The following is a 24,730-nucleotide window of genomic DNA, read 5'->3' on the forward strand; positions in this document are numbered from 1 at the left end:
TGTGATGAGGTCCTGCAAAGTGAGTTCATGGAGTTAGATGCTAAACTGAAGTGCAGGAACTCCAGGGTTGTGTTCTTAAGATTGCTACCCGTGCCCCATGCTGGGGAGGACTGAAATAGGACGATAATACAGTTTAACGTCTGGCTGATGAGATGGTGCATGACCGAGGGCTTCAGATGTTTGGATGTTTGGGCTCTCTTCCAAGGTAGTTGTGGCCTGGACACCCGTGATCGTTTTACACCCGAACTGGAGGCAGACTGATACCCCTGTGGGAAGGGTTGTTAGCGCTGCATGGGGAGAGGGGAGGTGTCAAACTTGAGTTGCAGGGGGTGAGGAACCAGCATGGATGGTGGAGTGGTTGTGTGGGAAAGATGTTGTTAAGCCAACATACAAAGTCAGGAAACTAAAGGATGAGAATCATTTTTCCCAAAATACATATTATTTCAATGCAAGGAGTACTGTATGAAAGACAGATCAGCCTAGCATGAGGATCAGCACATTGAATTACAGCATTGTAACCATTGTTGTGATTTGGTTGGAGGAGGTGCAGGATTAACAGCTCAGCATTCCAGTGTTCCGTTGCATTAGACATGATTCGATAGAGTGGGAGGGATTACAGAGGGAGGGGTGGCATAACTAGTCAGAGAAAATGTCACTGCATTGCTCAGACAGGGCAAACTGGATAGCTGGTCCAATGAGACTACATAGGTGAAACTACGGATTAAGAAAGGGATGACCATGTTAGTTGGATTATATTATAGAGCACCCAATAATCAATGGGATTTAGAAGAACAAACGTGCAGGGAGTTCACAGAAACAAGTAACATAAGATTCTGATGGTAGACAATTGACTTTCCATTTATTGACTGACTCACTGGGTTAAAGGGCTGGATGGGATAGTGTAGGTCAAATGTGTCCAGGGAAGTTTCTGTAATCGATATATTCAGGTCACAACTGGAGAGAGTGCATTCTGGAATCCCTATTAGGGAACAAAACAGGGCAAGCAACAGAGGAGTGTGCAGGAGAACACTTTGGATCTGGTGATCATAATAACATCAGTTTAACAATCATTATGGAAAAGGATGGGTCTGGTCTTTGGGTTAAGACTTTAAATTGGAGAAAAGCCAATTTTAATGGTACCAGAAAGGATCTGATGAAAGTGGATTGGGACTGGTTGATTTCTGGTACAGATGTGCTTGGTAAGTGTAGGGCCTCCAAAACCTATATTTTGAGAGTACCGAGTTCAAATACATAAATGACCACAAATGAAGAGTTTGAATGTTCCCGACAGAATAAAAGACAAGGGTACCTTCGTTTAGGGAATGTTGTTTTCTTCTTCTTCTTTTTTTTTTTTAAAAGAGATATCAAGGCCCTGAGCATATCACAAGTATAGGCTCAAAGGATCAAATGAGGCATTTGATGAGTACAGGAAATGCAAGAGTTACTACAGGAGGAAATCAAGAGGGCGAAAGTACAGCCTGAGTTTGCTACAGCAGACAAGGGAAAAGAGAACCCCAAATCCTTCATCAAATGTATTTAGAACAAAAATATTCCAACGGTCAGAGTGGTCCTCTTGAAGCTCAGAGTGGGCATTTGTGCTTGAAGCTCAGAGAGGGCATTTGTGCTTGAAGCTCAGAGTGGGCATTTGTGCTTGAAGCTCAGACTGGGCATTTGTGCTTGAAGCTCAGAGAGGGCATTTGTGCTTGAAGCTCAGAGAGGGCATTTGTGCTTGAAGCTCAGAGAGGGCATTTGTGCTTGAAGCTCAGAGAGGGCATTTGTGCTTCAAGCTCAGAGTGGGCATTTGTGCTTCAAGCTCAGAGTGGGCATTTGTGCTTGAAGCCCAGAGTGGGCATTTGTGCTTGAAGCTCAGAGTGGGCATTTGTGCTTGAAGCTCAGACTGGGCATTTGTGCTTGAAGCTCAGACTGGGCATTTGTGCTTGAAGCTCAGACTGGGCATTTGTGCTTGAAGCTCAGAGAGGGCATTTGTGCTTGAAGCTCAGAGAGGGCATTTGTGCTTGAAGCTCAGAGAGGGCATTTGTGCTTGAAGCTCAGAGAGGGCATTTGTGCTTGAAGCTCAGAGTGGGCATTTGTGCTTGAAGCTCAGAGTGGGCATTTGTGCTTGAAGCTCAGAGAGGGCATTTGTGCTTGAAGCTCAGAGAGGGCATTTGTGCTTGAAGCTCAGAGTGGGCATTTGTGCTTGAAGCTCAGAGAGGGCATTTGTGCTTGAAGCTCAGAGTGGGCATTTGTGCTTGAAGCTCAGAGTGGGCATTTGTGCTTGAAGCTCAGAGAGGGCATTTGTGCTTGAAGCTCAGAGAGGGCATTTGTGCTTGAAGCTCAGAGAGGGCATTTGTGCTTGAAGTTCAGAGTGGGCATTTGTGCTTGAAGCTCAGAGAGGGCATTTGTGCTTGAAGCTCGGAGTGGGCATTGGTGCTTGAAGCTCAGAGTGGGCATTTGTGCTTGAAGCTCAGAGAGGGCATTTGTGCTTGAAGCTCAGAGTGGGCATTTGTGCTTGAAGCTCAGAGAGGGTATTTGTGCTTGATGCTCAGAGTGGGCATTTATGCTTGAAGCTCAGAGTGGGCATTTATGCTTGAAGCTCAGAGAGGGCATTTATGCTTGCTGAAGTAGGTGGGGGAGACTTAAAATGGATTTTTTACAGTTATATTTACTCAGGAGACATATAGCATCTTTAGAGTGAGGCGAAACTGCAGTGAGATCATGGACTCTATACAGAGGAGGAGGTGGTTGCTGTCTTGAGGCAGATTAGGGAGGGTAAATCCCCAGGGTTTTCCTTCGTAATTTGTCTGAGGCGAGTGCAGAGATTGCAGGTGCTCCAGTAAAGATATTTAAAATGTCAGATGTGGAAGTATTGGAGGGTAGATAATGTTGTTCTGCTGTTTGAAAAGGCTGTGAGGAAAAGCCAGGGAATTACAGGTTGGTGAGCCTGACACCAGTGATGGTAAAGTTATTGGTAGGTATTCTGAGGGACTGGATATGAGTATTTGGATGGACAAGGATTGATTAGGTACCAGGTACAAACACTGATATGTACCTGGTATATCCTGTATAACTAACCTTATGGTTTCTCGAGGATGTTACCAAGCGAGTAATGAAGGCAAGTGAGTGGATGTTGTCTACGTGGACTTCAGCAAGGCCTTTGACAAGGTAAATCATAGGAGCCTGGTCAATAAGATTAAGTCGCTTGGCATATATGACATGGTAGTGAGTTAGTTTAGATATCGGATTTGCGAGAGAAGCTAAGAGATTTGTTTCTCTGACTGGAAGTCTATGACTAGTGGTGTGCTTTAGGGATCTGTACTGGGTCTGGTGTTTGTTGTATGTCATATATATATATATATATATATATATAAAAACATATAAATGCTCTGGATGACAATGTGGTAAACAGGGTCAGTAAATCTGTGGATGACATCAAGGTAGTAATGGTGAGAAATTTTATCAGAGCTTGCAGCGGGACCTGGAACAGCTGGAAAAAGGTGAAATGGAGATCGGCAGATAGGATTCAATGAAGACAAGTGTGAGGTGTTACACTATTTGAAGACAAACCACGATAGCATTAAGATATTCACTGGTTGGGCATTGAGCGGTGTGGTAACAAGGTATCAGGGATTACAGATTAGATTATGAGAACACTCAGTCCTCTTTTATTGTCATTTAGAAATGCATACATGCATTAAGAAATGATACAATGTTTCTCCAGAGTGATATCACAGAAAACAGGACAGACCAAAGACTAACACTGACAGAACCACATTACTATAACATATAGTTACAGCAGTGCAAAGCAATACCATAATTTGATAAAGAACAGACCATGGGCACAGTAAAAAATAGTCTCAAAGTCCCGAGTTGATCGACTCCCGAATCCCCGATAGCAGGCGGCAAAAGGCAGAAACTCCCTGCCATAAACCTCCAGGCACTATCAACTTGCCAATACCTTACAGATCCAAAATTGCTTAAAAGTGTTGTCAAAGGTAGATGTCCTGCTAAAACTTTTAGGATATTGGCCTTCATAAATTAAAGTATTGAATACAGAAGTTGGGATATTATGTCGAAATTGATGTTGCAGAGGCTAATTGGGAGAATGTGTGCATCTACCTCTCGGAAGTATATCAGTAAGATTGAACGAGCAGAGAAAAAATTACAGGGTGTTGTCAGGACTTGAGGGCCTGAGATATAGAGAAAGTTTGAATAGGTTAGGACTGCCATAGAGTGTAGGACGACTAGGAGAGTTGTGATAGCGGTATAAAAGTTTATAAAAGGTATAGAGAAGGTAGATGCAAACAGGCATCTATTACTCAGTTTGGGTGAGACTGGAACTAGAGGTCATGGATTAAGGATGAAAGATGAAAGAAAATTTAAGGGAGAACTTCACTCAGAGGCTGGTGAGAGTATGGAACGAGCTGCCATCGGAAGTGATGTATGTGCATTTGATTTGAACATTTAAAAACAATTTGGATAAGTACATGAATGAGAATGGTATGGATGTTTCTAGTTGGTGTGCAGATCAATGCAACTAAGTATGTAATAGGTCAGTGTGACCTTGATGGGCCGAAGAGCCTGTTGCTGTACTGTAGAGTTCGATGACTGTGACTAAGTCAAACTATGACAGGGTCACTGGGGTAAACTCTGGTGACCGCAGCAGGTTCACAATTAGCTGCCAGGCTCCATGATGGGTCCACTGTCAGCCTACAGCTGGGAACTGGCAGTGAGGAGCAGACAGCAATTGCAGGACTTTTGTGCATGTTAGAGACACCAAAGTCAAATGGTAGTAATGCAGAGAAGGAAGTTCGGATTGAAATTGTCAGCTGTTCCGTGTGGAACGTTAGGGTGAGCGATAATGTGTGGCTCTTCACTAAAATTCAGTCTGATGAGCAATAGATGAATGTGTCCCAGTAACAAGAGGACTATTAGAAAGGCATTTCTTGGTAATCCTGTGTTAGCTGCAGATGCTTGACCTATTTTCAATTGTATGATTTTGCAGTTCCCAGTGTTAACAGTATATGCTGTGGTAATTACAGGCTCCAAATGGAACTGTCACAAGGAATAGAAGGTAACTGAACCATGAGGCATGTTGGGATATTTGATCAAATGCAAGAGGGTCAGTAGTTGAAAAGAGAGACAATATTCAGTACTGCCTGTTCAATTGATGATGGGGTCGAATCTAGACTCGAGAAATGAGCTGAGAATTAAGTCACTATCAAGAGAGACTGGTGAATGCCCATTAAGGTCGAGCATTGGGAACATGATGTGATGTCAGACTGAGCGCTGTGAAGTTGTCCTCTGTCTACTTGCAATGTCTGTCAAGTGCCACGCCACTAAATTCACCCATCAATCATTGTCTGTATCCTAGCCTGTCTAAATGTGAATGTATTCTGAAAAATGGTCAGAGGCTTCTACTGGTGAATAAACGTTCAGGGTTTCTGCAAACAAAAACACTTTTCTTGATGTTAACCAGAAGCATTGTAGGATTTTCATAGCCCAGAGGTGCTGTTACACCGGTTCTGTCGATCTGTGATAGATTCAGTAGAATCTACAGTCAGTCTATGTTCCTACCACTTACGTGATACTCTTGCCCAGTGAAGTGATCCTCGCCCATTAACATGAAGCCGACTCCCTCCACTCCCTCCTCAATCGCCTGCTCCAGTCGCTCCATGTAGAATCTCGTCAACTGGAACAGTTGGTGATCCTCACAATTTGACAGGAAGACGGAGATTGCAGAGTTCAGATCTGTAGTCAATCATAGAACATAAAACAGTAGACTGTACCATGCGTATGCGGACACGATGCCAATTTAAACCAATCCCATCTTCAGGAACATGGTCAATATCCCTCCGTTCCCGGCCTACTCATGAGTTCAAATGCCTCTCAGATGCTCCTGAGTATCTGTTTCCAGTCCCTCCCTTGGCAGCTCATTCCAGACACTGATATCTCTCTGTGCAAAAACCTGCATCCTAAATCCCCCTTAAACTGTACCCTCTAACCTTAAAGCTATTCACTGCCGTGCTTGATGTTCGCACCGAGTCACAGACTATCGAACTCTACTGTGCTTCTCGTAAATTTATGAATTCTCTGAGATAAGGCCTCAGTCTCCGACATTCCAAGGAAAGAAATCCAAGCTTGATTGACCTCTCCTGGCAGCCAATATTCTGTAATCTGGGTACAGTAACTGATTATATTCTGTAATCATGGTGAAACTCATCTGCACCCTCTCCAGAACTTCCAAATCATTCTCATGATGTGGCTACCAGATTTGTGCACAATACTGAAATTGTCTCTTAACCAACGTTCATCCAGTTACAGCACAACTTTAAAAAATACTGACTCACACATCAACCCGTCATTAGCATGCTACCAATTGTGTTGCCATTTTCAGGGAGCTATGCACATCCATCACAAGACCAGTCCGTACATCAGCCTTCCTAAATGTCCCAGCATTCACTGCATAAATCGCTCACGCACTTGACCTCCCAAATTGCAACTCCTCACATTTGCCCGAATTAACTCTACCTGGTGTCTCTCTGTTCATATTTCTAATTGGATGATGAACACTTTGACAACAGTCCCAAATTTACTCAACTCTGCAAACTCTGTAACTCGATGGATCAGTCCACCTATGTGCTTTTACAAAGTATATATACGGATTCATGCGGGCACTACTGGTCACAGACCTTCACCCAGAAGAATGCTCCTCCAGTCCTGACTCTACTTTGTGTGACCAGGACAAATTTGAAATCAATGTACAAAGTCCCAGCTTAACATTCCTCAAACCAAAATGTCGATTGTTAATTTCCCTCTATAGATGCTGCCTGACCTGCTGTTCCTCCAGCATTGTGTGCATTGCCCTCTCTACTAACTCTCTTGTTTTACTTTAATCTTATTCACCAAGGACATTCATTGCCTCAGTAGCCCACTCAGATTCCCTGTTTAAAATTTCTCCTGTTCATTGTCTCCCGCACCCAGCCCATTCTCCCACAATAAAATGTTCCTTAACTCAGCCACAGAAAACAGACACCGGGAACTCCCTTCACCTCCATTGAGCAACAACCTGATAATCCGGGGGGAATTCACCACTTGCCTTCCAAAAGAGAAAACAACATCTGTTTCTCTCAATGGCTGTTGGAGGCGTTTCCCACATCAGGATGTACCAAATACTGACAGAAATTCTATTTGTTCCCTGGACAGATACATTGCCCGCTGTCTGAGTGTCACCCATACCCACCTTATTCAGGAGCTCCTTCCCCTTTCACTCAGGTGAAGATTTGCACGGTGAGCAGAGTGATTCGACCATTCCCGTTGTTAGGTCCCTGCGCTGGACCTGGTGAATTGTTCCAGTGCTGAAGGTCGCTTTACCAGTAGGATCAATAATGGCAGTTTTGCTGTGCCCCTTTAGCGCCCAGGTTTATTCCTCTGAACTATTGATGAGCTGACTACACGTGTACCACAGGACAGAGTTTTAATGAGAAAGAGCCCAGTGAACATACCTGTGTCCATTCTGACTCTGACTGACGTTGGTTGATTGTCTGCTGCTTGTGTGCTGTCTGGGTGGAAGAAAGCACCTCCTGCTGGCGATAATCTTAATTACACAAATAAAAAAAATTGAGTCAGTTACTCTGCCCTTCATAATTTAAAACACTTTTGTCAGGTTGCTGCTCAGTCTCCTACATTCCAGGGAGCAAAGATATAGAGTCGCCATCCTCTCCCCAGCACTGAGGCCTTCTCGCCCTGACAACACATTCGCAAGTCTTCTCTGCACTCTTTCAACTTTAACCAAGCCTTTTCAAACATATAGAGGGTAGAACTATACTTTGTACTGCAAACACAGTCTCACCAACGACTTACACAATGGCACCATAGTGGTTAACACAACTCTTTACAGTTCGAATGACCCGGCTGCAATTTCCACCGATGACTGTAAGAGTTTGCAGGTTCTCACTGTGATCACACGGGTTTCCTCCGGCTGCTCCGGTTTCACCCCACAGTCTGAAGAGGTACTGCTGGGAAGGTTAATTCTTCATAGTAAATTGTCTTTTGACAAGACTAGGATCAAATCGGGGGAATTAACGGGCAGCGCGGCTCACTGTATTTCAATTAAAAAAAAACATTATGTCCCAACTCCTGCTCTCAATACTCTGACTGTTGAAGTATGGTGTGGTAAACACCTCTTCACCACCGTGTTGCCGTATTGAGTGAACTATGGACTTAAACTCTTCGGTCCCTCTGTTCTATGACAATCTCAGACCATGAGCAATATTCAGAATGAAACTGAAGAACGCCAGGAAAAGCAACGTACCAGAAGTTTGATGTTGATAGTATCCCTCAAGAATATGCCGTGGAGGTGAAGAACAGATTCATGGATTAAAGCTGGTAGAGAAAAAGCCAAAAGAACTGTGGAAAGAAGTCAGGAGCATTATACAAGAGGTGCCAAAAAATATTGCAAACACAAAGAAAACCAGGAAAGCAAACTGGCTTTCTGCGTAGGCTGAGCAGTGAAGAGAAGTGAAGAAGAGAAGGCCAATGGAGATCGGAACAAATACCTCCAACTGAACACAAAGTCCAAGAAGATAGCAAGGAAAGATACGGAAACTTACTTAAAGGAGCGAAGCAAAGAAACTGAAGAAGCCAAAAGAATTGGATAAAAACAAGAAATCTATTCAAGAAGATTAGAGAAATCAAAGGAACATTTCATGCAAAAATGAGTACAGGAAAAGATAAAAAAGGGAAGCACCATACAGAAGCAGAAGACATCAAAAAGAGATGGCAGGAATGCACAGAAGAATTGTGCAGGAAATATCCCAACAGCAAAGACACCTGCAGTGACTCCCTCGTTGATCTAGAGCTGGACACTCTGGAAAGTGAAGTTGGATGGGCGATAGTGAGGCTGCAGGATGTGACAGCAGTCCAGTTCAATCGTTTAAAACTTTAAAAGGTGACGCTGTAAAAGTGTTGCATGCAATTTGACAGCAGATCTGGTAAACCTAACAATGGCCTGTAGTCTGGGGAAAAAAAACAGTTTATATCCCAATTCCCAAGAAGGGAAATGTAAAGGAATTTTCAAATTACCGAACAGTTTCACTAATCTCACATGCCAGCAAGGTAATGCTAAAGATCATGCAAGCAAGACTCCAGCAATCTATGTAATGAGAACTGCCAGATGTACAAGCTGGTTTTAGAAGAGGCAGAGGCACCAGAGACAAAATTGCTAACTTACACTAGATAATAGAGAAATCGAGAGAATTCCAGAAAAGTATTTATCTGTGTTTTATTGACTACTCTAAAGCCTTCGACAGTGTGGACCATAATAAACTGTGGCAAATCCTTAAAGAAATAGGGATACCTGGACATCTGATCTGCCTTATGAGAAACCTGTACGAAGATCAAGAAGCAACAGTTTGAACTGGACACGGAACAACAAACTGGTTCAACATTGGGAAAGGAGAGCGACAAGGCTACATGCTGTCACCCTACTTATTTAATCTATGAGCTGAACACATCATGAGGAATGCTGGTCTCGAGGACTGTAAGTGTTGGAATAAAAATTGCCGGATCAACAACCTCAGATATGCTGGTGATACTACTCTAATGGCTGAAAGTGAGGAGGATTAATGAAAGTGAAGGAAGTAAGTGGAAAAGTTCACTGGTTGTTCAATATCAAAACTATTGGCCAACCCTATCAACTGAATGGTAATAAAGGAAGTGGAATCAGTACAAATTTTGTCGGTTCCAAGTTTTCGATAGATGATAAAAGCAGCCACAAAATTAAATAGTTCTTACTTCTGGGACGGGAAGCAATGGAAATTTCTGAAGATCGGAGATATAACATTCAGTATAAAATACTGAAGATCGGAGATATAACATTGTCTCCGAAGTCCATATAGTCAAGGAAGTTATTTCCAGTTGTGATGTGTGGCTGTGAGAGCTGGACTATTAGTGAGGCTGAACACAAAAGAATCGACGCCTTTGAACTTGGATGCTGGAGGAAAGTGCTATGAGTTCATTTGACAGCAAGAAGATCCAACAAGTCAACACTTGAAGAAGTACAGCCCGACTGCTGATAAGGAGGCTTGAACAGCTCAAGTACTTTGGCCACATGTAGTGGGACGGTGGGAGGTGCGTGCAGTAGATGAGGAGACCATAGAGTCAGGAACAGGGAACGGGGAGCACGTTCTGCTGTCCCGTACCATACTGGCCAGCTGACCGAATAAGTCAAAAGTTCGACACCCTAACGCAGCTGGGGCACACATTTAACGCACAAAGTTAAATGCAAATCATTAAATCAAGCAAACTGCTTGTGTTCAGTTCAACTATATAAATAAAATCATATCTCCCTTCACATACTAGTAAGCTTACATTAATTAAATTGTCAGAGTTTTTCCAGTCAACACAACAAAACACATAACTGGACCGGCCACTCAAAACTGTTGCTGCAGATAATGAGATCAGAACTGATCTGATCTAAAATTTCATTCCGTATTCCCCCATGTGCATCCCTGTAACACTTCGAACCCGTTGTTTATCAAAAATCTTGGCCTTCAACAGAATCAGTCTTTGCTTCAACTGGCCATTGAGGAGTGGAGTTCAAAACACCCACAATCGACGCAGGAACAACAGATGCATTCGTCTGAAATAGGAAATTCTGGAAACGGAATAGGTGTTCGCTGCACAGATCTCACACTCTTGCTTTGAAACTGGTGGCCATTGTTCTTAATCTTTACCTAACCTGTGGAAAATGTCAGTCGTGCAAACAGGAAACAGTAGGAACACAAAAAGCATCACAGCCAGAAGTGGCTTAAAAACCCAACAATCTCCTTGTCCGCTGATCCAATGCACAGATAACTGGTTGTTTGGAAATAAAGATCCAAAATAAATATCAGAAGCTGAATTATTCTCACCTTAACTCCCCAAGAATGTTCTGAGACTGTGGATACGGTGTATCGTTTTTTCATAAATAGCCCCACCTGCTGCCCCACACGGATCTTTCGTAACCATGGCAACACACACAGTGCTGGAGGAACTCAGCAGGTCAGGCAGCTCTATGGATGGGTGTAAACAGTCTGCGTTGCGGACCGAGTCCCCTCATCAGGACTGGAATGGAAAGGGGAAGCGGGCAGATGATTGACTGATTTCGAAGGTGCAGCTTGTTGTTGTTCTGTGAGACTCGGTGCTCAAGGTCTGTGTGCAGGCAGCTGCCTGTCCTGCCCGGCACATTCCTCAGAACAGGAAGCGGCCGTTCCGCTGAAATCAAATCCAAACCAGTTCGGCAAAACACTGTCATTCAAGCGTGAAGAAAGTTTAACCCTTTCCGCTACAGGGAACAGCGATAGAACCACTGACGCAATGTAAAGAACATTACCTCTAGCCTCCAAGCTGACTGTTCTTTTTTCCATAGATGCTGCCCGGCCTGTAGACTTCCTCCAGCATTTTGTTTGTGTTGCTCGGATTTCCAGCATCTGCTGATTTTCTCTTGTTTGAGAGAGATCAGTGACGGATCACTGCTCCATGGGACATTTCATGTCACTACCGGAATGAAAGACGCCTTCTGCTCGCACTCAGTAGAAACCACCCTGGAGAGTATTTCTGGTTGACGGGAATGACGTTGTTTCTCTTAATCCATTTGGACAGTAATTGACTTGTTAACATGATCACCTCAGGACTCCCTTCTGCCACTAAATTCACTCCCGATCCCGACCAAAGCTGACCCTCGCTGTAAACGCTAAATAGTTGTGCAGAATCATACAAAACACCTAACTCTGATGTTGTAACCGGACGGCGTTCAGTGTTGTCCCAGGAAATCAGTCTGACATCCCGGGTGACCGACAATGTTCCTGCACCGGTGTTCTCGCCCTGTACGGAGAGTTGAGTCTGATCTGCTGCTCCCGAGGCCACTCGGCTGTGATGTGTCCGTCGCTCATTACAGATGGACAGGGCCGGGTGAGCCGGGGTAGAACGGGACTGCCGCAGTCCGGGTCACACTAACTCTCACCGGCCCAGGATGGGTCTGACAGCGGGAGGAGGCGGGAGCGGGATCAATGTAACAACCCTGAAGAGGAAAACAAACCGGCTGCGTTAACCTTTCTGTCCGCATTTCCGTGTCGATCTCTCATTTTTCTTTCATCGCAACCAGTGGGGCGGAGTTTCTCTGTTTGGCTCAGTGAGTCCCAGGCTGCGAATTTGATCCAGTCTGGGTTCTGGGAGGGTCTGATCTCCGTCCCATGTGTAAACAGGACTGTCTGGGGTAGGTAGAGTTTCAGCTCGAACGTCAGGTACAGGAACCCGCCTCTTTTTGCTGAAATTAAACCAAACACGTTCGGCTAGATATATATACACTGAACTGGAATGCATCTAGTCAGAGATTTCTCAGCACTTCTCGATTCAGGGGAATTTACTAACATTCATGTACTAAATCTATCATTAATAGATTATTGTATTTCTATCCGGACGACTGTTGTCACAAGAATCCCCCTCGCCCACAGTTAACAGTAGGTATCATTTCACAAGCAGTGGATGTTGATCCACACCCCGTCGGAAATACTTGTTCAATTTGTTTCTCTTAAAAGTCATCTGTTCCAAATGGCCAGAAGATCTACTGGGGGGGGGGGGGGGTGGAGTGCTGGGCTGATTGAAAATGGGTGTTACTCAGGGACTGATGCAAGAAATTAAGTAAGAACTGTTGTCAGAATGGCCGCCTGGGAGGGAGTGACATACTGATCAAAAATGAGCCAGGGAGGGAATTGTGTGCTGATTAAAAATAGGAGACTCACTCCCCACTATCCCCTGACCTAACCCTCATTCTCCCCAACACTCTACTCCATCTATACTCGTCATGGTATACTTGTAATCCAAATCTGCGTTCCAAGGAACAAAGTCATAATCTATTCAAGCTTCCCTTATAACTCAGGTCCACCAATAACGGCAACATCCATATAAATTTTCGCTGTACTCTGTCAACCTCACTTACATCTTTACTGTAGATAGGTGACATAAACTGCATACAGTACTCCAAATTAGGCCTCACAAACATCTTACACACCTTCTACATAGCATGCAATCTCCTCTACTGAATACTTTAATTTATTAACACCAATGTGCCAAAGATTTCCTTACTACCTTATCTAGGTGTGCAGCCACTTTCAATGACTTATGAACCTGCGTTCCCAGACGCCTTTGTTCTACCGCACTCCTCAGTGCCCTACCGTGCACTTTGTAAGATCTACCTTGCCTGATCCTACCGAAGTGCAACAGCTCGCAGGCCTGCAACAAATTCCTTCTGCCATTTTTAGCTCATTTTTCCACCTGATGCAGATCCTACTGCAAGCTCTGATAGTATTCTTTGCTGTCAAATACACCCCAAATCTTGGTGTAGTCAGCAAATTTGACAAACAACGGATATCAGCACCGATCCCTGCGATATTCCACCAGTCACAGGCTTTCAATCAGAGAGGCAACCATCTGTTGTGACTGTCTGCCTTCCCCCACAACATCAATGTCTACTACAATGTACTACGTCACCTTGAATGCCAGGCGAATGAACTTTATTAACCAATATCCCAAAAGGGACCCTGTCAGCTGCCTTGCTAAAGTCGATGTAAATAACATCTAGTTCCTTGCCTTTATTCACTTTCCTGGTAACATTCATAGAAACATAGAAAACCAACAGCACAATACCGGACCTTCGGCCCACAAAGTTGTGCCAAACATGTCCCTACTGTAGAAATTACTAGGTTTACCTATAGCCCTCTAATTTTCTAAGCCCCATATACTTATCCAAAAGTCTCATAAAAGACCCTATCGTATCCGCCTCCACCACCATTGCCGGCAGCCCATTCCACGCACTCAGCACTCTCTGAGTAAAAAACTTACCCCTGACATCTCCTCTGTACCTACTCCCCAGCACCTTAAACCTGTGTCCTCTTGTGGCAACCATTTCAGCCCTGGGAAAGAGCCTCTGACTATTGAGTGAGGTCCTCAATGAATACTTCTCTTTGGTATTCACCAATGAGAGGGAATTTGATGACAGTGAGGTTGATGTTCTGGAGCATGTTGATATTAAGGGAGAGGAGGTATTGCAGTTGTTATTACATTAGGACAGATAGGTCCCCGGGGCCTGATGGAATATTCCCCAGGCTGCTCCACAAGGCGAGGGAAGAGATTGCCGAGCCTCTGGCTAGGATCTTTAAGTCCTCGTTGTCAACAGGAATGGTACCGGAGGATTGGAGGGAGGCGAATGTTGTCCCCTTGTTCAAAAAAGGTAGTAAGGATAGTCTGAGTAATTATAGACCAGTGAGCCTTACGTCTGTGGTGGGAAAGCTGTTGGAAAATATTCTTAGAGATAGGATCTCTGGGCATTTAGAGAATCATGGTCTGATCAGGGACAGTCAGCATGGCTTTGTGAAGGGCAGATCGTGTCTAACAAGCCTGATAGAGTTCTTTGAGGAGGTGACCAGGCACATAGATGAGGGTAGTGCTGTGGATGTGATCTACATGGATTTTATTAAGGCATTTGACAAGGTTCCACACAGTAGGCTTATTCAGAAAGTCTGAAGGCATGGGATCCAGGGAAGTTTGGCCAAGTGGATTCAGAATTGGCTTGCCTGCAGAAGGCAGAGGGTCGTAGTGGAGGGAGTACATTCAGATTGGTGGGTTGTGACTAGTGGTGTCCCACAAGGATCGGTTCTGGGACCTCTACTTCTTGTGATTTTTATTAACGACCTGGATGTGGGGGTAGAAGGGTGGGTTGGTAAGTTTGCAGATGACACAAAGGTTGGTGGTGTTGTAGATAGTGTAGAGGATTGTCAAAGATTGCAGAGAGACATTGATAAGATGCAGAAATGGGCTGAGAACTGGCAGATGGAGTTCAACCCGGAGAAGTGTGAGGTGGTACACTTTGGAAGGACAAACTCCAAGGCAGAGTACAAAGTAAATGGCAGGATACTTGGTAGTGTGGAGGAGCAGAGGGATCTGGGGGTACATATCCACAGATCCCTGAAAGTTGCCTCACAGGTAGATAGGGTAGTTAAGAAAGCTTATGGGGTGTTAGCTTTCATAAATCAAGGAATTGAGTTTAAGAGTCACGATGTAATGATGCAGCTCTATAATACTCTGGTTAGGCCACACTTGGAGTATTGTGTCCAGTTATGATCGCCTCACTATAGGAAGGATGTGGAAGCATTGGAAAGGGTACGGAGGAGATTTACCAGGATGCTGCCTGGTTTAGAGAGTATGGATTATGATCATAGATTAAGGGAGCTAGGGCTTTACTCTTTGGAGAGAAGGAGGATGAGAGGAGACATGATAGAGGTGTACAAGATAATAAGAGGAACAGATAGAGCGGATAGCCAGTGCCTCTTCCCCAGGGCACCACTGCTCAATACAAGAGGACATGGCTTTAAGGTAAGGGGTGGGAAGTTCAAGGAGGATATTAGAGGAAGGTTTTTTACTCAGAGAGTTGTTGGTGCATGGAGTGCTGGAGGCAGATACACTAGTGAAATTTAAGAGACTAATAGACAGGTATATGGAGGAATTTCAGTTGCGGGGGGTTTATATGGGATGCAGGGTTTGAGGGTCGGCACAGCACTGTGGGCCGAAGGGCCTGTATAGTGCTGTACTATTCTATGTTCTATCCACACGATCAATGCCTCTCATCATCTGAAATACGTCTATCGGGTCACCTCTCATCCTCTGTCACTCCAAGGAGAAAAGGACGAGTTCACTCAACTTATTCTCATAAGGCACACTCCTCAATCCAGGCAACATCCTTATAAATCTCCTCTGCACCCTTTCGATGGCTTCCACATCCTTCCTGTAGTGTGACGACCAGAACTGAGCACAGTACTCCAAGTGGAGTCTGACCAGGGACTTATATAGCTGCAACATTACCTCTCAGCTCCTAAATACAATTCCACGATTGATAAAGGCCAATGCACCGTACGTCTTTCTTAAGCACAGAGTCAACCTGCACAGCTGCTTTAGGCGTCCTATGGACTCGAACCCCAAGATCCCTCTGATCCTCCACACTGCCAAGAGTCTTACCGTTAATTCTATATTTTGCCACCATATTTAACCTATCAAAATGAACCACTTCACATGTAACTGGTTTGAACTCCATCTGCCACTTCTCAGAACAGTTTTGCATTCTATCAATATCCAGCTGTAACCTCTAACTGCCCACCACACTATTGACAACACCCCCAACCTTTGTGTCATCAGCATCAGAAGATACATCGAATCTTCTTTGAAAAAACTCTATAAGATTACTTACAGAAAGATAAAATTTTCTTAGGACACACAATTCATGTGGAATAGCCCTAGTATCCCAAGTCAGCCCTGTTTATGCAAATATTCATTATCCCGGTCCTTCCATGACTTTGCACTATTTTGTCAGCGCACCGGTCTGTAATTTCCTGGTTTAATTTTAGAGCCTTTCGTAAACAGCAGAACAAAATTAGCAATCCCCCAATCCTATGGTAGCTCTCCTATTGCGAAGTATAATTTGAAAATATTGGTTTCATCCCTGCAATTCCTGCACTTGCCTCCCTCGGTATCTGAGGCGCTGGTCAGGCGCTGGGGCTTTATCCACTCTAATTTGCCTAAAGTCAGCAAACACCTCCATGTCCGTAAACTGTATAATATCCATGGTCTCACTTCTACAGCTTACATGCCCCTTTTTCCCGAGTGAACACAGATGCAAAAATCCACATTAGAACTCCTCTATCGCTTTTGGCTCCACACAAAGATTACCAATCTGATAATCCAGAGGATCAATTGTGTCCCCTGCAATCCTTCTGCTTTTAAAATATCCGTAAAATGCCTTAGGATTCTTCTTCACCTTGTCTGCTAGGACAACCTACTGCCACCCTATAATGTTCCTGGTTTATTTCATAAGTGTTATCCTGCATTTCCCTGACTCCATAAGTATGTCATTTTTCCGACTTCCCTACACCTGCTATACATCTCGTATAGATGCTGCCTGGCCTGCTGCGTTCACCAGCAACTTTGATGTGTGTTGCTTGAATTTCCAGCATCTGCAGAATTCCTGTTGTTTTTATACACCTCGTATGTTATTTTGCTTTACCAGAGTCTCAATACCTCTTTAAAATCAAAGTTCCCCAAAACTTGTATATGTACCTTTTATTCCGACAGGCACATAAATACTTAGAACTCTACAAATTTTATCTTTCTAGGTCTCCCACTTACCAAATATACATTTGCCAGAATATAGCCTATCCCAATCCACACTTGTGAGATCCTTTCTGATACCGTCAAAATTGGATTTTCTGCAATTTAAAATCTCAACCCATGGAGCAGAGCTGTCGTTTTCCACACTTCCTTTGAATCTAATGGTATTGTGATCACCAGATGCAAAGGGTTCCCTCACACAGACTTCTGTCAGATGTGTCCTGTCTCATTCCCTCATGGGAGATTAAGCACACTACCTCTTTTGGGACATCAACGTACTGATGAAGGAACACATTTCTCAAATAGATCAGTACATCTACTCACTTTACAGTATGGGAGCTCCTGTACTTATGTGGAATAGTTAAAATCAAATTATAACAAATTATATTTCTTGCAATAGCCGTCACCTCTACTAATTTGCTCCTCTTAATCCCGCGGACTCTTGGATGGTCTATAATAGACCTATTAACATGTTCAAACACAGAACATAGAAATTTAATGCACATTTGTGGCCCTTCGGCCCACAATGTTGTGCTGACCATGTAACCTACTCTAGACACCGCGTAGAATTTCCCCTGCGCATAGCTCTCTATCTTTCTAAGGTCCATGTACATATCTAAGAGGCTCTTAAAAAACGCTATTGTATCTGCTTCCACCACAGCTGCAGGCAGTGTATTCCACGAACCCACTACTCTCTGTGTGGAAAAGCTAACCCCTGATATCCCCTCATTACCTATTTCCAAGCACCTTAAACCATACGCCTTCATGTTAGTCATTTCAGCCCTGGGAAAAAACCACTGGCTATCCACACGATCAATGCACTTCTATCAGGTCACCTCTCATCCTTCATCGCCCCATGGAGAAAAGGGCAAGTACACTCAACCTATTCTCATAAAGTACGCCCACCAATCCAAGTAACCTCCTTGTAAACCCCCTCTGCACTCTCTCTCGAGTAAAAACAATCTTCCTGTTGTGAGGTGATCAGAATTGAAAACAGGAGTCCAAGTGGCATCTGACCAATGTCTTATATAGCTGTAATATTACCTTATGCCTCTTGAACTCAATTCCCCTGGTTGATGAATGGCAACATATCATACACCTTCGTAACAAAACTGTCAACCTGTGCAGTAACTTTGTGTGTCCTATCGACACCGACCCAAGATATCTCAGATCCTCCACAATGCCAAGCGTCTTACCATTTATATTATAGTCTGTCTTTGGATTTTGAACTGCCAAAATGAACCACTTCACATTTTTTTGGGTTGAGGTTCATCTGCCACTTCTCAGAACTGGGCACAGTATTCCAAGTGGGGTCTGATCAGGGTCCTATATAGCTGCAACATTACCTCTCAGCTCCTAAATTAAATTCCAAGATTGATGAAGGCCAATATGATGTATGCCTTCTTAACCACAGACTCAACCTACGCAGCTGCTTTGAGACTCCTGTGGACTCGGACCCCAAGATCCCTCTGATCCTCCACACTGTCTTACCGTTAATACTATATTCTGCCATCATATTTGACCAACCAAAATGAACCACTTCACACTTATCTAGGTAGAACTCCATCTGCCCAGTTTTGGCATCTTATCAATGTCCTGTTGTAAACTCTGACAGCCCTCCACACTATCCACAACACCCCCAACCTTTGTGTCATCAACAAACTTACTAACACACCATTCTTCTTCTTCAGGTATGGTTACTTCAAGTGCCAGGTTTTAGATGTTTCAGAAAAGACAGGGAGGGAGGCAAAAGAGGTGAGGGCGTGGCACCGTTGATCAGAGATATTGCCACTGCTGCAGAAAAGGTGGACATCATGGAAGGATTGTCTACGGAGACTCTGTGGGTGGAAGTTAGGAACAAGAAGGGGTCAGTAATTTTACTAGGTGCTTTTTATAGGCTGCTGAGTAGAAAAACAGGGATATCAAGGAGCAGATAGGGTAACAGATCCTGGAAATTTGTAATAATAACAGAGTTGTCGTGATGGGAGATTTTAATTTCCCAAATATTGATTGGCATCTCCCTAGAGCAAGGGGTTTAGATGGGGTGGTGTTTGTTAGGTGTGTTCAGGAAGGTTTCTTGACACAATATGTAGATAAGCCTACAAGAGGAGAGACTGTACTTGACTTGGTATTGGGAAATGAACCTGGTCAGGTGTCAGATCTCTCAGTGGGAGAGCATTTTGGAGACAGTGATCATAACTCTATCTCCTTTACAATTGGAGAGAGATAGGAACAGACAAGTTAGAAAGCGCTTAATTGGAATAAGGGGAATTATGAGGCTATCAGGCAGGAAATTGGAGGCTTAAATTGGAAACAAATGTTCTCAGGGAAAAGTATGGAAGATGTGGCAAATGTTCAGAGGATATTTGTGTGGAGTTCTGCATAGGTACGTTCCAATGAGACAGGGAAGTCATGGTAGGGTACAGAAATCGTGGTGTACAAAGGCTGTAATAAATCAAGTCAAGACGAAAAAAAAGCTTACAAAAGGTTCAGAGAGCTAGGTATTGTTAGAGATCTAGAAGATTATAAGGCTAACAGGAAGGAGCTTAAGAATGAAATTAAGAGAGCCAGAAAGGGCCATGAGAAGGCCTAGGTGGGCAGGATTAAGGAAAACCCCAAGTTATTCCACAAGTAAGTGAAGAGCAAGAGGATAAAACATGAAAGAATAGGACCTATCAAATCTGACAGTGGGAAAGTGTGTATGGAACCGGAGGAAATAGCAAAGGTACTTAATGAATACTTTACTTCAGTATTCACTATGGAAAAGGGTCTTGGCAATTGTAGTGATGACTTGAAGCAGACTGGAAAGCTTGAGCATGTAGATATTAAGAAAGAGGATGTGCTTAAGCTTTCGGAAAGCATCAAGTTGGATAAGTCGCCAGGACGGGATGAGATGTACCCCAGGCTACTGTGGGAGGTGAGAGAGGAGATTGCTGAGCCTCTGGCAATGATCTTTGAATCATCAATGGGGATGGGAAAGGTTCCGGAGGATTGGGTGGTTGCGGATGTTGTTCCTTTATTCAAGAAAGGGAGTAGAGATAGCTCAGGAAATTATAGACCAATGAGTCTTACTTCAGTGGTTGGTAAGTTGGTGGAGAAGATCCTCAGAGTCAGGATTTATGAACATTTGGAGAGGTATAATATCATTAGGAATAGTCAGCATGGCTTTGTCAAGGGAAGATCGTGCCTTATGAGCCAGATCGAATTTTTTGAGGATCTGACTAAACACATTGATGAAGGAAGAGCAGTAGATGTAGTGTATATGGATTTCAGCAAGGCATTTGATAATGTACCCCATGCAAGGCTTATTGAAAAAGTAAGGAGGCATGGGATCCAAGGGGACATTGCTTTGTGGATCCAGAAATGGCTTGCCCACAGAAGGCAAAGAGTGGTTGTAGACGGGTTATATTCTGCATGGAGGTTGGTGATCAGTGGTATGCCTCAGGGATCTGTTCTGGGACCCTTACTCTTCATAAGTTTTAAAAATAACCTAGATGAGGAAGTGGAGGGATGGGTTTGTAAGTTTGCTGATGATACAAAGGTTGAAGGTGTTGTGGATAGTGTGGAGGACTGTCAGAGGTTACAGCGAGACATTGATAAGATGCAAAACTGGGCTGAGAAGTGTCAGATGGAGTTCTATGTAGATAAGTGTGAAGAGGTTCATTTTGGGAGGTCATATATGATGGCAGAATTTATTATTAATGGTAAGACTCTTGGCAGTGTGGAGGATCAGAGGGATCTTGGGGTCTGAGTCCATAGGACACTCAAAGCGGCTGTGCAGGTTGACTCTGTGGTTAAGAATGCATATGGTTTATTGGCCTTCAATTGTGGAATTGAATTTAGGTGCTGAGAGGTAATGTTGCAGCTATATAGGACCCTGGTCAGACACCACTTGGTGTACTGTGCTCAGTTCTGGTCGCCTCACTACAGGAAGGATGTGGAAGACATAGAAAGCGTACAGAGGAGATTTACAAGGATGTTGCCTGGATTGGGGAGCATGCCTTATGAAAACAGGTTAAATGAACTCGGCCTTTTCTCCTTGGAGCGGCGGAGGATGAGAGTTGACCTGATAGAGGTGTATAAAATGATGAGAGGCATTGATCATGTGGATAGTCAGTGGCTTTTTCCCAGGGTTGAAATGGTTGCCAGAAGAGGACACAGGTTTAAGGTGCTGGGGAGTAGGTACAGAGGAGATGTCAGGGTTAAGTTTGTTTGTTTGTTTGTTTGTTTGTTTTTTAAACGCAGAGAGTGGTGAGTGCGTGGAATGGGTTGCCGGCAATGGTGGTGGAGGCAGATACGATAGGGTCATTTAAGAGACTTTTGGATAGTTACATGGAGCTTAGAAAAACAGAGGGCTATGGGTAAGCCTAATAATTTCTAAGGTAGGGACTAAGGTTTGGCAAAGCTTTGTGGGTCGAAGGGCCTTTATTTTGCTATAGGTTTTCTATGTTTCTATGTTTCATCTTGGTCATTTATCACAATCAGAAAGGTGAGGGTTCCTAGAACAGATCCCTCCGGAGCACCACCGGCCCAGAACTCCATGCAGAATACGAGACATCTACAACCCCCCGCCTCCCCCCCCCCCCCCAACCACCCCGGTGCCTTCTGTGGGCAAGCCAATTTTGGATCCAAACAGCAAGCTCTCCTTGGATCCTATGCCTCCTTATTTTCTGGAGGAGTCCTGCATGGGGAAACTCATTATATGCCTTACTGAAATCCATATAGACAACATCCACTGCTTTACCTTCAGCAATGTGTTTTGTTATTTCCTCAAAGAATTCAATCAGGCTCGTAAGGCACGAGCTGTCCTTGACAAAGCCATGCTAGCTGTCCCTACTCAGATTATGTCTCTCCAAATGCTCTTAAATCCTGCCTCTCAGGATCTTCTCCAACAACTTGCCTACCACTGAAGTCAGACTCATGGGTCTATAATTTCCTGGGTTATCTCGACACCATTTCTTGAACAAGGGAACAACAATTTACTAACCTCCAATTCCCCAGTACTTCTTCGATCCCCATTGATGATAAAAAGATCATCGCTAGCGGCTCACAGTAGCCTGGGCTATATCGCATCAGGTCCCGGTGACTTATCTAACTTAATGTTTTCCAGAATCTCCAGCACAGCCTCTTTCTTAATCTCTATATGCCCATGCGCTTCAGTCCACTGTAAGTCATCCCCACAATTGCCTTGGTCTTTCTCCCTGGTGAATTCAGAAGCAAAGTATTCATTAAGTACCTCTGCTATCTCTCCCACTCCATGCACACATTTCCACTTTCGCACCTGATTGGTCGTATTCTCCCATGGTTCCATACCATAGGGTAATGTTATTCATATTAAAGAATGTCGCATTTTGGAATGGCACGGACTGATTTATTTAAAGGAGTCATGAACAAAAAAAAAACAATAAAACAACTGCAGGTGATGAGAGCGGAGGTAAAAAACAAAATATTATAAACTCACAGCAAACCGGGCAGCAAATGTAACTCATAATGTTACGGGTTTGAGACCGGAGGCATGTTCTTTATATCACATTAAAGGTTCTATCGCTCCATCCTGCAGCAGAATTGTTAATTGCAATATTAAAGTTACTTTGTTCACACCCGAATGAGAGTAATTTGTCAAAGTGGTTTCATTTCATTTCAGCAGAAATGCTGCTCACGGTTGTGAGGAAAATAAGCATGGCCGTTTGAAATGACGTCAAAATGCTGTTGTGCTATTCTTGGGGAATTGCTGTGTGGATAATACAAATTTTGATATTTTTCAAAAGTTCCTGTTAAGCAAAAGAACAGGGATTGAAAGACTAGAAAATGTTAGGTGGCCAGGGAGGTGATAAATTTGGTCAGAAGGAAAAGGAAATGTATGTAAAGCTTCAGAAGTTAGGATAAAAAAAACACATGAGGAGTATGAAGATGCCAGAAAAGAACTGAGAAAAGGAACTATGAAAGCCAAGAGGCTCATGAAAAATTCTTGGAAAGCTGGATTAAGGGGAATCCTAAGGCATTCTTTACATTCATCAAGAGCAGGAGGATAACTAGGAAGAGAACCGTAATGTGTTCTCTTCAGTAATCAGCTCAAATCACATCAGGCAGGCACCAACCCCAACATTCACAAAACCTCATGTTTTCTTATGTCAAAGAACACCTCACAAATAACTTCTTTGGAAAGGAACTCTAGTTTACTAGGTGACCTGAAACATCATTGCACCTATTTTAAAACACAGAAAGCAAAGCAACTTCATCTCAGAAAATGGAGGAAATAAAACAGTTTCACAAAATGGCAACTTACATCTCCAAGTACATGGCAGGAGCAAAGCCAACTAATCTGTCTGCCTCCACTGTGCTTTACCCATTCAAGCTCAACATTTTCTTCCAGATTTTAAATCCACCAAAGGGACAAAAATGAGTTGAATTGTTCAACTTAAAAGTTCAATGGTTAAAATGATACGTCCCAAGTATCATCGACAATCTGAACACAGTACCTAGAAAGCTACAGCACATCACAGGTACTTTGGCCTACAATGTTGTGCTGACTATGTAGACTACCCCAGAAACAGCCTAGAATTTCCCCAGCATATAGCCCTCTATTTTTGTAAGCTCCATGTACCTACCTAAGAGGCCAAGGTCTGGCAGATGGAATACAACGTTGGTAAATGCAAGGTCATCCACTTTGGAAGGAATAATAGAAGAGCAGATTATTATTTAAATGGTGAAAGATTGCAGCATGCTGTTGTGCAGAGGGACTTGGGAGTGCTTGTTCATGAATCATAAAAAATTGGCTTGCACGTACAACAAGTTATTAAGAAGACAAACAAAATGTTGGCCTTCATTGCTAGAGGGATTGAATTCAAGAGCAGGGAGGTCATGCTGCACTGGTCCCTATACTTGAGGAAGGATATACTGGCTTTGGAAGCAGTGCAGAAGAGGTTCACCAGGTTAATTCCAGAGATTAAGGGGTTAACCTATGAGGAGAGATTGAGTCGCCCGGGACTATACTCTCTGGAAATTAGAAGAATGAGATGGGATCCTATAGAAATATACAAGATTTTGAAAGGGATAGATAAGATAAAAGTTGTTTCCATTGGTCGGTGAGACTAGAACAAGGGGACATTGCCTCAAGATTCAGGGGAGAAGATTTAGGGTGCAGATGAGGAGAAACTGTTTTTTTCCCCAGAGAGTGGTGAATCTGTGGAATTCACTGCCCAGGGAAGCAGTTTACGCTTCTTCACTAAATATATTTAACACACAGTTAGATAGGTTTTTGCATAGTAAGGGATATGAGGAAAAGGCAGGTGGATGGAGCTGAGCTTATGGACAGATCAGCCATGATCTTATTGAATGGCGGGGCAGGCTCAATGGGCCGGATGGCCTACTCCTGCTGGTGTCCCAATCTGATGGATTTACTAGTGTCCCTTACTGAGACTAATCCTGGGGCACTATTGAGATAGTGGGAAAACGTATGTGTTTCCATCGATTTCAGGAGACTGAGAGAGCCCTGGGTGCTGTCGTCACACAGTGGTGCAGGGGATTTAATTTGCCC

At 43.7% G+C, this 24,730-nt stretch overlaps 1 protein-coding gene across 10 annotated transcripts in view; it reads right to left on the reverse strand.

Annotated features, from left to right (window-relative positions):
• The window catches only part of LOC140208222 (NACHT, LRR and PYD domains-containing protein 3-like), a 96,675-nt gene that overhangs the window by 26,372 nt on the left and 45,573 nt on the right, over positions 1-24,730 (reverse strand). For 5 of the 10 annotated variants that reach the window (XR_011888699.1, XM_072276738.1, XM_072276737.1 and 2 more), the window contains 2 exons: positions 7,503-7,594; positions 5,582-5,748 (listed from right to left, as the gene is read on the reverse strand). Coding sequence is in view for 9 of the 10 variants with exons in the window: in XM_072276738.1 (XP_072132839.1) it covers positions 5,582-5,748; positions 7,503-7,594 (259 nt within the window). In the remaining variant the exon portion in view is untranslated. Of the gene's footprint in view, positions 1-5,581; positions 5,749-7,240; positions 7,595-10,910; positions 12,059-24,730 lie in introns of all 10 variants that reach the window. The other 5 variants (XM_072276734.1, XM_072276733.1, XM_072276736.1 and 2 more) reach the window with 4 other exon arrangements.

Source organism: Mobula birostris, chromosome 13 (genome assembly GCF_030028105.1).
Source record: "Mobula birostris isolate sMobBir1 chromosome 13, sMobBir1.hap1, whole genome shotgun sequence".
In the NCBI taxonomy this organism is placed as follows: Eukaryota; Metazoa; Chordata; class Chondrichthyes; order Myliobatiformes; family Myliobatidae; genus Mobula; species Mobula birostris.